The 13,302-nt window shown below is 40.3% G+C and overlaps 1 protein-coding gene across 1 annotated transcript in view; it reads right to left on the bottom strand.

Moving 5' to 3' along the window:
• LOC127644873 (probable G-protein coupled receptor 158) overlaps window positions 1-13,302 on the bottom strand; it is a 75,343-nt gene that overhangs the window by 54,716 nt on the left and 7,325 nt on the right. The window contains exon 2 of the mRNA XM_052128278.1: window positions 9,352-9,457. Coding sequence (XP_051984238.1) covers window positions 9,352-9,457 — 106 coding nt within the window. The remainder of the gene's footprint in view (window positions 1-9,351; window positions 9,458-13,302) is intronic.

The raw sequence follows: 13,302 nt of genomic DNA, 5'->3' as shown, positions 1-13,302 counted from the left end.
TTCTTAATCACTATCTTTGTTTTTATTCCCCCCAAAAAAATCGAACTTTTAAGGATCTATAAAAATATAATATCCACTTATCCTTTTTCAAATTTCAAACAAGCAGAATTGCCTATGTAAGATTGTATGCTTAACAGTCAGAGGTGGGTAGAGTAACCAAAAACTGTACTCAAGTAAAAGTATAATTACTTTAAAAAAAATAATTACTTCAGTAAAAGTATTAACATAAATCATTACTTGAGTAAGAGTAAGAAAGTATCCAATTAAAATATTACTCAAGTAGTGAGTAACTCGTTACTTTCACAAATTACATAATAGATGTTAACTCCCCTATATTCCATAACATAATACACATTTTACATGTATTACAGAATTATTATTATTATTAATGGAAATTCTGTCATCATTCACCATCATTTTGTTCCAAACCTGTATGAATTTCTTTCTTCTATGCAACACAATAAGGAGATTTTAGACAGAATGTTTGCCTTTGTCACATTTACTTTCAGTTTCCTTTACATTTTGAAAGAGAATTGTGATTGAGACTGTCAGTACCTAACATTCTGTCTAACATCTTTTGGGTTCCACAGAATACAGAAGGTCACATGGTTTTGGAACAACATGAGGGAAGAGACAATATGACAGAACATTACATTATGGCTGAGATATCACTTTAAATGGGTAGTTCACCCAAAAATTTAAATTCTCTCATCATTTACTCTCACGACACCCCAGATGTTTATGACTTCCTCTCTTCTGCAGAACACAAATGAGGATTTTTAGAAGAATATCTCAGCTCTGTAGGTCTTTACAATGCAAATGAATTGGTGCCAAAATTTTGATGCCTAGTGCACCGGCTCACTGAACATTTGCTTGAATGTTTGAGGAAACTGAGTACTTATTTTTGCGCTGGTTCCGTCTAGCAGCTGGAGTTTATTTTGAGTGACAGTTCTATGGATGAATCTACACACTCTTTGTGCTTATTCCTCCTTTTGGTTGGAGTTTGTTTTGTGGAGTAATTCTTGCAAAGACATTGAAGCGATTAAGTCATTTGTTTGCACTCATTTTGCAGTGGAGTGGACGAGGTTACTGAATATTCATACGACTGTTGGATCACTTGGATGAATCTGCTTTTGTGCTGGTACACCAGCAGCTCAGTCCTTGATCATAGTGAAGCAAATGTGCACAAGCCCCCTAGAGCAACACTGACACTTCAGATATGGTCTTACAGATATTTGGAGACTTTTGAACCCATCTGGTACAGACTATATTTTTATTCAACAGTCCATAAGATTTACTCTAGAATATATATTTTTTATACATCTAAGTCCCTCATTTCATCTGTTGTTGATTGTTCAATTGGAATTTTTTTTTGTCTCAGATCACACCCTGGTGTGTTCAGAGGTGTTGCCACATATGGAGAAAAGGAAATCATATAGTTGGTGCTTTAATGTATCCCTTTTGCAAAGTCCTGAATTCCAACGAATGCTAAAGGCTGAAATCAGTGACTATATGGAGACCAGCTGGTCCTCAGTATCCTTCTCTCTTGGCTCTCAACGAAGGCGGTCGCATTTTCTCACCCTCTCCCTACCCTTATCTTCCCTGCTTTGCTCCTCTCGTCATATCTAGTCTACTGTCTTGTACTTGAGAGACTCTCTCAGCACTGCTCTTCAAACTAAGTCATCATGGATTTGATCAACTGGTCTCTCAACGCAATTGACACCATCTTCTCGACGAGAAGTTTGGGTTCGGGGGAACCTGTCTGCCCTGACGGAACGTTCGCAGCTGGCTACACGATGGGCGCGTGGGAGAGGTGGCGGTCGTGTGTCTGGCGGCTCTTTCCGTGGAGGACGTTGAAGATATCTACCTATTCGGTACCATGATAACAGGTCTTCTGCTGATTGGATTAGGCATTGCCCTGGTTTATCGAGGAGTTAAGAAGACGGTGACAGCTGTCCAAAGCCTCACAAGGCTGCCCATCATGATTGAAACAGTGGGCAGAACTGTCTGCACTCAGACTGGGTCTATGAACCAAAATACGGATAACATCATGGAGAAGCTCACAGCTTTGCAAAGGCAAATGGATCGTTTCAGAGACCAAAATGGACCAGGAGAATAGCCGAGTAAATTAGAATGCGGCTACTCTCCTTAAGACCAAACAATCCCAATCTTAACTGTTTCGGCCGCCCTCAACCAGCACTGGCCTTGGCCAAGGCCGCTGTTGGAACAACAACTCCCCCGGAAGAGCACTGCAGTGAGCCACTCTCGCGTTCCTTCCCCGACTCCCCAGACACCTGGTGATTGTTGACTATGTCTGGGACCTGATCAAGGTTGTCTCCATGGCAACTTGCTGTGTATCGCTATGACAACCCTGTGGACTGAGGCACCTAGATTAGATGCTGGCATAGCGACTCTCCAGGCCTACACACACATGAACTCTTACACATATATACAGATATGCAATCATCCGCCCGATACCCTATCCCTCGCCTAGCCGCTTTGTACCCCCAGTCTGACAGGCGGGTCTGTGACCAGCGCCGAACATGGCTGCAGGTCCGGATGGCTGCTTGCCTGTGCTGGGCCACCTCCACCCCCAATCCCTCCCCTGTTGCAAGTCTTGTTCATGTTGTAGAGTGTACTGATTATGTGCTAATGTTGCTGAGGTGTTTTTTCCCTGTTCCCACACTGTACTTCTTAAGGAGCATAGTCTGGGGCTGCCTTTTTTTCTCCTCTCCTCTCCTCATGTCATGCTGTATTTCTTCTAATTCCCTGTCTTCCTGTCCTGTCTCCCCTTGTCATATGTATGTTTGTATGGACAGGTCGATGGCCAATTTCACTGGTTTACTATGTGACAATAAAGGACTACTACTACTCTGTAGGTGTGGCTTGGGAGGCACTTAAGGCGGTTCTTAGGGGCCGGATCATACAGTATGCTGCATTCACCCAAAAATCCAAAACACAAGAACTTGTGGAATTGGAAGGGAATATTAAAAGTCCAGAGACAGAACTGAAGCACCTAATGTCTTTTGACCTGATTGAAATACAGATTTAATACCATATTGTCACGGAAGGTGGAGTTTTAGCTATTCATGGCAAGACAGTCATACTTTGAGTCAGGGGCAGGAAACATTCTTGCTAGATATATAAAACAGAAAGAGTCTTTTTCTAACATTCCCTATATTAGATGTCCCCCTCTATTATTTCAAGCATAGCGAAGTCTTTCATTTGGAATGGTAATCGTCCCAGATTACACTTTAATAAGTTACATAGGCCGATTGACAAAGGTGGGCTAGGCCTACCCAAGATTTTGTTTTATTATTATGCATTCAGTCTCAGACATTTGGCTCATTGGTCACTTCCACCTGAGAGAGCCCCTCCCTGGTTTTGTATTGAACAGGACTTTATTGCCCCTATTTTGCCAATGGCAAAGCCTTTCTATCAAACTAACTGTAGAAGTTAAGTTGCATCCATGTAGCAGCCCGGTTAAATAAAGGAAATTCGCTCTCTCACTGATGCTGTCAGTTTATTGTCTTTAATTCCTCCACAATGCCATCACAACACCATCAGAACACCGTAAGAGCTAGAACAGATTAATTAACATTATTGGAATTTGTAAACAATAAATTAAACAAACAGTAGACTATATAGCAACAAAATTACAAGATTAATACTAACATTTATCATAAACAACCTTAAACAACATAAATTACTTAGAAATGAAACAAGCACATATAAACCAATTATAAAAGACCAGATATGCTATGTAACATTATACATAAGTGCATAAATATACATGTTTACCTTGTACTCCCTTCCAACCAGGTGCTAAAAAACATACTGCAAAATAAAAACAAACAGCAAATAGATGCCTAAATTCCCTTAAAGTGACATTAATACTTGAATTCAGATCCATGAATCCGTGACCGCATGGTTCCATGTCTCCGTCTGTCAGCAATCTATCTGTATGCACGCTCTCAGTGCGCAAGTGATCTGTTCGTTTTTCCAGCAAGCGGCCTTTCAAAATAAAGGTCTCTATAGGTAAAATAACTAAGAGTGCAAAGTAAACTTCCAAAATATAATAAACACAATATTAAACTAATATTAAGAAATATAGAATTATGATAACATCAGAACATAATAATAATGCCCAAAACTAATTTAAATAACTGAGGGTTATTTACAATACATAATCTCGCATTTGCACGCAATATGTACAAAAGTGTCCAGAGTGTTTCATTCAGACATTTATTTAAATGTTACCTCGAGCATATGGCTGAACCCCAAATTATGTATTAATAAGTCCCCTTTCTGCTGGCCAGAGTGGATTGTGAGGGAGGTTAATATGCACAGAGACCTATACGAGAGTGGAATGTTGAGATCTATTGAAAATATGGTTCAACATTTTGGGATTCCCAGGTATCAATTCTTCAGGTACTTACAGCTGCACCACCTGCTTTGTACTATTTTTGGGAGTAGTATACACCCCCCTAGATCAGCAGATACACTGAGAGTGGTGATTACCTCTTTTTGAAAAGGTCATGAGGCATCAGTGTATTACTCCCTGTTATTTCAGAGTCTGGGGAACGGAGCTTCAACTTCTCTTTAGATTATGGGATAAAGATTTAAACTTGTTATTGTAGGAGAGAGTGTGGGCTAGGATTCTAAAAAACTTTAAGTCTACATCTAGAGATGCAAGTGTGCGCCTTACACAGTTTAAGATTTTACATAGATTCAATTGGACCCTCTCTAGATTGATCTTGATCTTAAAGACACACCCACCTGCTGGCTATGCCAATCAGAAGATAGGGACACAACCCATGTTTTTTGGTTGTGTGTTAAGATCCATGAATTTTGGTTGGGGGCTCAGAGTTTTATGTGTGACGTTTTGGGCACTCAAATTTCAATTTGCCACAGACTCTGTATTTTAGGTGATGGGGCAGTCATTAATATAGAGGATAAATGCATGTATAATTGGGTCCTAGCCAGTGTTATGATTGGCTGACAGATCATTCATAGGGGATGGAAGTTGGCTGGAGCACCCTCATTTCAAGAGTGGTGTGCAGAGATGGGCAGGGTAGCTGAGTTGTCATATAGAAGGCTAGTCAACTTATAAATATATAAGTTATATATAAACTTCAGCCAGCGTGCAATGCAACTGTTGCATTGGCTAAATGTTAATTGTTTTATTAATTAAATGTTTTTCTTAACTACGTATAAAGCTTTGAATGTTCTAGCTCTGCTGTACTTAAGTGACTTTTCTTATTTGGCTCCATAACTATGGAATAGTCTCCCTAACACTGTTCAGGACTCAGACACACTCACTCAGTTTGAGTCTAGACTAAAGATTCATCTATTTAGCTAGGCATACACCAATTTTATTCCATCAACTCACAATTACATTTACATTTACATTTATGCATTTGGCAGACGCTTTTATCCAAAGCGACTTACAGTGCACTTATTACAGGGACAATCCCCCCGGAGCAACCTGGAGTTAAGTGCCTTGCTCAAGGGCACAACAGTGGCATCTTGGTGGTGCTGGGGCTTGAACCCCTGACCTTCTGGTCAGTAATCCTGAGCCTCAACCACTGAGCCACCACTGCCCAGGCTGTTTTATTAGGCTGTTTTAGTGAGGTCTACCAGAACCAGAAACATTTATCGTAATCTATAACTTTGCAAAGAACATTAATGGCATCTACGCTAATATTATTTTGTTTCCCTGTCTCTGGTTACCAGGGCCGGCCAGATCCAGCTCCATTCCTACTTGGTGTCAGACTCCACTGCTACGTGCTTCTGAGTGATGATGACTAAATGCAGCCGGTGCCAGCCAGACAACACTTCAGTCTATTACGATGGACTTCAGGGTATGAACTGATGCCAACTCCAACCAAAAGACATGGGATACTTCATATGCCACAGCCTGAACCTTGGTCTCAGGATAGACCTCACCGAAATGACCTGTTGGGTGAACTGCGATGCATCTCACTAATCTCTGCCTGCATCACCTTGGTCTAATGATGGACTACACTCTTCAAATTGTATACATAGACTATCAATTAATTGCCAACAAAAGCCTTCATCAGCCAACCAACAAATGACTATGTGAAGTTCTGCAGTTAGTCCAGGATGAACTTCAAAGACATTAGTCATTAATCTTACAATTCATACAAAATCTTTGTTTAAACACTGACCCTTAACACTTACTTAATTTACTCATTTTAAACTATGATGTGCACTGCACATAAATAACTAATATTGGCAGTCATGCTGTTTAGCCAGAGGGGAACTGGCCCCCACAGGGAGTCTCGTTTCTCCCAATGTTTTTTTTCTCCACTAACCAACATCTTATGGAGTTTTGTGTTCCTTACCACAGTCGCCTTCTCCTTGCTCACTGGGGTTCTAAATACAATTATTATTGAATTATTTACTTTTATACACAATCATATTTAACTATATCAAACTACACAATGATAACTCTTAAGAATATAGATCTTATGGTTTCATTTTCTATTAATGCACGATTTTCTGTAAAGCTGTTTGAAAAGTGCTATACAAATGCGACGGACTTGTCTTGACAAATGTTTGTGCCGTGCTTGCTTAAAGATTTGCTTGTGTGTTTCACACCATTTTGTGCAGTTCAGCACTTGAGCAATGGCATAATAGATAAACCTAGACAGTTTTGTGATATATAGTGTTCTGCACCGTAGAAACATCCAAGCCTGCCCAAACTCTGACTGGCACCAAAACAGAACAGTTTGGATGGTATAATTATCTCTCGCAGAGCAACTTCCAACAGAGCTTACAGATTCCAGTTAAACAGGAGAAGATAAATCCCCAATTTAATTAATCTCAAATCCAAATGAAGATAATGAACCAATTTGGATGTAAAGTGAAACTTCAGGGTGAAAAAAATTCTATAAAATCAGTCCCACTTGAGCAAATAAAAATAGCATTGCATTCTGATCACTTAACTGGAAAATGCCGATAAAATAAAAAAATTAGGGACATTATGAATTATTTTATAAAACAAAAGTTGAGTTATTAGGATGCTTAGGATGCATTGAGCATTAAGTAGCACTGTCACGTCTTCACCGTTTGCAGGTTATAATACAAATTGTTCCAGTTCTGGACGCTGATAAGCACAGCTAAGATCTTTTTACTGAGCATCGCTTTGTATCACTGCACAGCAGGTCTGGATTGGTTATCTGGCATACCGGGCATTTTCCCGGTGGGCCAACAAACTTTGGGGCGGACTGGCCACCGTGAGAATTGGGCCGGCCGTGAAATGGACGAATGGGCCGCGATAAGCTGAAATGAGCTGCCGTGTTATGCAGAAAGGGCCACAAAATGACGCCGTGATATGCCAAAGGGGGCAGCAATATGTAGAAAATGACCAGGCCGATTTCTCTTCCCAGTCCACCCTTGCTGTACATCATTGTTGACTATTATTCTTGTTGCATAGAAACAACTATATCTTCTTACGAAAGAATGGCAATGTAATGTATGTGTATAAGTAATGTACAGCTATGTATATATTTAAACAGATATATATATATATATATTTAATCAATATCACACAAGCAAAAGTGCGATATGGCCCTACATCAGCACTGCTGTGATTTGGCCACAGGCACGAGGCCGCAGGCCAGGTGCCATAGGTAATCACAGCAGTGCTGATTTTGGGTCAAATAGCAGGATTGTTAGTGTGATATTGCTTATATACAACAGTTCAAAGAACAAGTAAATAAAAAAGAAATGAGGAAAAACTGAGTATGATCACAAAAAAGTGTGTGTGTGTGTGTGTGTGTGTGTGTGTGTGTGTGTGTGTGTGCGTCGTGAAATAGATTGACTGTGTGCGATTACCTGTGTCTGTCTGCCACTCCCAAGCAGTGATGCTGTAGAGTGTTAGTCAGCTTTCAGAAGATAATGTCCTTTTGGTCAAAATGCATCCTATTGTCTCAGTGGAAAAATAGCAGTCTGAGCGGGGTGTTCCTCTCTATTTCATGGTAGCTGGTGCGCAAGAGTCAATCACTATAGAAACAGCAATGTCCTCCACTATTTTGAACAGTATGTCCTCTCCAGTGTGGAAACTCTGTAAGAGGTAAGTGCCTTGAGCTTGTGTAATTAATCAGTCGGTTGTGTCTCTCAGCTGTGATGAGCCTTAATGCTGAAGATGTTAGTTTAAAGCTGTTTAAAGCTATTTCCCAGCTTTAGTAGTGTAAGAGTAATCTGAGAATTCACGGAAAGCAAATGAAAAAAAAATACTGACTGACTGACTGACAGACTGATTGACAGCACTGCTGCTGACTAATTCAGGTCACCTCAGCTGGCTCATTTACACACGAAAATTGTCTTTTGTCACTACCTGATGGCTAAAATCTGTAATATCACAAAAATATATGAAAGAGACTCATCTAGCTTTTTACAACATCTGCACTGCTCTTACTCTTTAGTTCAGAATGGCACGAACACATGTGGAGTGATACAAACAGTGAAGCATCTGAGTGCTGATGTTCTGAGACATCAGTGCTCATGGAACATCTCTCGTCCAATCAGATTCAAGGACCGGACCTAACTGTTTTGCATATATATATATATATATATATATATATATATATATATATATATATATATATATATATATATATATATATATATATATATATATTACTCAAGCACTAAATGTGCTGCGCTGTATTACAAACATGAACAAAAAATATAGTTCATATATTTCGCCATTTACATATTCTTTATATTATTTATTCTGTATGGGATATTTCCAAGTTTCCAGTGAACCGCACATAATTCCGCATTTAAAGGTGGTCTGGGGTACGGTTCATGTGAACTCTGGTACGGTTCACTGCTGATATGAATGCATAGCTACATGTCTTTAAATAAATCACCTTCAGAGTGCATCTAGCATTCCTCACATCTCTTGCAACGGATTTGCAGAAGACAAATGCAACAGAGATTCTGTGCATTTCAAGTTTTGGTGAATCACCACAGTCCATAGTCACAGTGGTAAACAACTGCAGCATGTACTCACAGTGGTACTAATAGTGGTAATAATTTTGGCAATGCAATCATACCATGGTTGGAACCTAAAAGCACAAATGTGAAAAGACACCAGAATGCAGAGGGGGGTGGAATCAAACTTGGGATTGAACCAAACAAGCAAACAAAGTGTTTTACATACATGTGATAACTAAGATGGTGGATATTGTCTACAGTGGGTTGCAATGGGATTGTATAGGTTGCAGGCTTATTTTTAGTCCCAGCTCATTCATGGCAACAGTCATTATGTGTGTAAGTGATGAGAGAGCTTCATTAATGTAGAGTGTGCACACTCACTTCCATAGATGTCAAGTTACAGTGGTGAGTGTCAGCAAACCATCCACTACTGGAGCACTGGTCAATGTCCACATCCTGTAGATTAACATCCACACGAACATCTCCTCTACAGAAGGACAGAGAGAGAGAGAATACATGTAAACAAAAATTACATTTGCACTTCCTGATGGAAATGCCAGTGCATGCAAAGCAGCAAAAAAAAGAATTTAAAAAAATAAATATAGTTAAGGTTTTAGGTAGGCTTAAGCTTTAGGCTTTGCATTGGCATAAATAAAATGCTTCATCAGAGCCGCTTTGCTATTTGCTGTCAACTGCATACAGACTCAACATATAAAATAGGCTATGTTTAGAATGGAATACTAGCCTACTACTTACTGAATACTGCATGGGTATACACTATTTACTATTAATTCTTAAAAATAGTATTTGAAACTAATTTGAATTATGCATTGAAATTATGGTAAGCAGATTAAATAAGTGGCATCCAGTTATCAGTTATTATGCATTTTTAATCCAATTTTGTGTACAAAAATAAATAAATAAAAATAAACTAGTCTAAGTCAAATACCTAGTCAAGACAGTGATGTTAATAATCATGCTTTAGTCACACTGGAAACTGAAGGTCAAGTTGAGCACATAGAATTGCCATATATAGTATTCCACACAGTGTTCTGTTGTATGAAGTAGGCTGAATTTCATACATATATAAAATTTGCATAGTGCGTGCACAGTATACATCATTTATATTCTTAGAGTGGAATGGCAGTATGGTATTCTGAACATAGACAGTGTTAAGTCAGCTACTGTATAAATGGTCAAATATATGCAATGAGAGTCAATGAGAAAGTCAATGAGAGATTTTCACATTTTAAAATGATAATTTCATATAAAAAACAATTTTTTATCATTATATTTTTATATACAGTACTGTGCAAAAGTGTAAGGCACTTGTGAAAACGATTGCAAAGTGAGGATGTCTAATAGGATGTCTTGAGAATGCCATAAATAGTTTTAATTTATCAATTAACGTCATACAAAGTCCAGTAAACACAAAAAAGGTGTGACCACCTTTGCCTTTAAAACAGCCCCAATTTTCCCAGGTACACCTAGACACAGTTTTTCTTGGATGATGGCAGATAGGATGTTTCAAGCTTCTTGGAGAATTTGCCACAGTTCTTCTGTCTATTTATGCTGTCTCAGTTGCCTCTGTCTCTTTATGTAATCTCAGACTGACACAATGTTCAGTGGGGGTTTGTGGGGGCCATGACATCTGTTGCAGGGGTCCCTGTTCTTCTATTCAAATCTTTTCTATTTGCAAAAGTAATGATTGGGAGTCTAACATTTATATATCCTATTGACACACTAAAGCTGAAGATATCTACAAAAACAAGTTTAAATGGCATCTGCTGGGACTACAAAGTAGCGTGCACTTAAAAATCATCCACATATTGCAGCATACTTCATTGCTCATACCACAGCCAATGATGCAGTTACACTCCTCATAGAAAGATAAAATAATCCCTCTGAAAATTGTCAAAATGAACACCATGTTAGATACAAAAACAAACCTTGATGAATCCACCAGTCTGTGAAGTACTTAGCACTGGCACTAAATACAGCCTCATTATGAGCTGAATAACTCTTTGCCGGGGCATTTCAGTGTTATCCCAGAGGGGATGAGATGAGCCTGAGCCATCAATAGAGACAGAGTCTGACACTCAAAATGAGAGAAGGGAAGTGTTGTTATCACCTCTGCACAAGAACATCCTGCACATTCAAACTGATTTCCACATGCTGCTGGTTGTATAATTTAAGATGGTAATGCAATCGTTCTCCCTTTCTAACTAGAAGTGGGAAACCGGCCCTCTGGTTCATTATGTAAAAATGAGAGTTGTTGCAATCAGCCTTTACTCCAGATTACAGTCCATTACAGAGGGCTCCTCTTTCAGTGACTGAACGCCCACATGGCCCATAAGGCATGTTATCTGAGAGCTGTGAACCATGTTTTTCCATATTGACTCAGGGGTGCTGTTTTTTCAGGGCAGCATGTGTAAAAGTGTTAGTTCACCCAAACCTTTAAGCCATCCCAGACATGTGTGACTTTCCTTCTTCACCAGAACGTAAACGCTGTGGCATGTTCACGTGAGAGGTCGGAAGCATGTGCTTTGTATACAACAGAGGAATGAACGTCATGTGACAGTCAGTTCATTTCAAACAGCAATACAGCGCTGGACAAAAGCAACACAATTTAAAGCTAAAAACGTTTTAATTATTCATTTGTTTCTTAAACAAGCCTATCAATTTGCTTCAAAAGGCATTACTTGACTGACTGGATTTGTGTGGATTACTTTTATGCTGCCTAAATATGCCTTTTGGCCCATCAAACAGCCAGCAGCCTGATGGCACCCATTTGCACGCATTGCATGGACAAACAGAGCAGAAATGGGCTTATAAAATTTAAAATTAAAATAAAAAACCCATTATTATTGTAACTTAATTACATGAAAGGTAATAATCATCAATATGCGTACACATATGACTTTATTTGAATGTTTGAGCGTGAATACCTGGACACCTTGATGTTAGTCTTAAGTACTAGTGATGACATTGCATGATGATGTAAAAGAACCACTGAATTATTTTTTGAACAGGTTTATTGAAACAAACTGTTCGAAAGAATCGTTTCGCAGAAATTAATTGTACTTCCCATCACTAATCAGATCAGTGTCAGTAGGTTTTCTTCTACAGTTGGCCCCTGCTGGTAAATACTATAACTACATCATTATGTGGGCAAAAAGCATTGTGGAGCGGAGAGGGGCGGGGCCGGGCTGGAATGGGGACGCCCGGTCCCCAATTGGCCTGATGGTGACGACGGTTCGAGAGAGAGAGAATTACGGGCATGTCCGTCATGTGTGTGTGTTTTGGTTTTGAGTTTAATTAAATATTATTTATATTGACAAGCCAGTTCTCGGATACACCGTCGCATGGTCCTCGATCACTCCTCCACCCTCTCAGGCAGACGACAGCCGCTTCTTCCCGGGCGGACCAGAGTCAGACTCACGACCCCCGGCGGTCAGAATGCCCCTCCGCATTCTCGGCGACTCGTAGGGACACTCCACCGCCCCTGGCAGCGGCCCTACCACTACAAGAGGTCGGGGAACACTTCCCTCCTCCCCTCGCAGACGGCGGTCTTCCTCTGACCCCTCCGCATTTCTGGGGGATGGCAGGGCTCTCCTCCGCCCCTGGCAGCGGCTCCATCGCTCCAGGCGGTCGGGGAGTCCAGTCCCTACTCGCCTTGCGGATGGCGGCCATTCACCGCATCCGGGCGGTCGGTCTACTCCCTCCCCCGGTGGATGGCAGCGGCGCTCCCCTGGGTGGACGGCAGTGTCGAGGCACCAGTGTAAAGGGATCAATGGAAAGGAGGAGGCAAGAACCGGCTTGCCAATATAAATAATATTTAATTAAACTCAAAACCAAAACACACACACGATGGACATGCCCGTAATTCTCTCTCTCTCGAACCGTCGTCACCGGCCGACTTTATCCCTCGCGCGACCCATCAGGCCGATTGGGGACCGGGTGTGCGACATTCCAGCCGGCCCCGCCCCCCTCCGCTCCACAAGCATGTTTCTCCATTGCTGGCTATTTAGAAGTAATCATGTATTTAGTCTAAATAATTTTACAGGTCACATATAAATCGTTAAAAAAAATATTTTATAATAGTGTTGATGTTTCACCAATTTTTTGAAACATCAACACTATTATAAAAAGCATGAAATGGACTTTTATTACTAATAAAGAGTTTTCGGTCACATGACAAGGCTCAAAAAATGTATTGGCTTCCATGGATGAATGCGCCAGCTGAGCAACTGCCATTGAGATAAAGGGAAATGCTAATGTATATTAGACCTCCTTGCTTCAGACAGTCTGCAACTGGGGGTGATCTGTGGG

Source organism: Xyrauchen texanus, chromosome 6 (assembly GCF_025860055.1).
Source record: "Xyrauchen texanus isolate HMW12.3.18 chromosome 6, RBS_HiC_50CHRs, whole genome shotgun sequence".
Lineage (NCBI taxonomy): Eukaryota > Metazoa > Chordata > Actinopteri > Cypriniformes > Catostomidae > Xyrauchen > Xyrauchen texanus.
The sequence above is the reverse complement of the archived record's forward strand: the minus strand, read 5'-3'. Positions and strand labels throughout refer to the sequence as shown.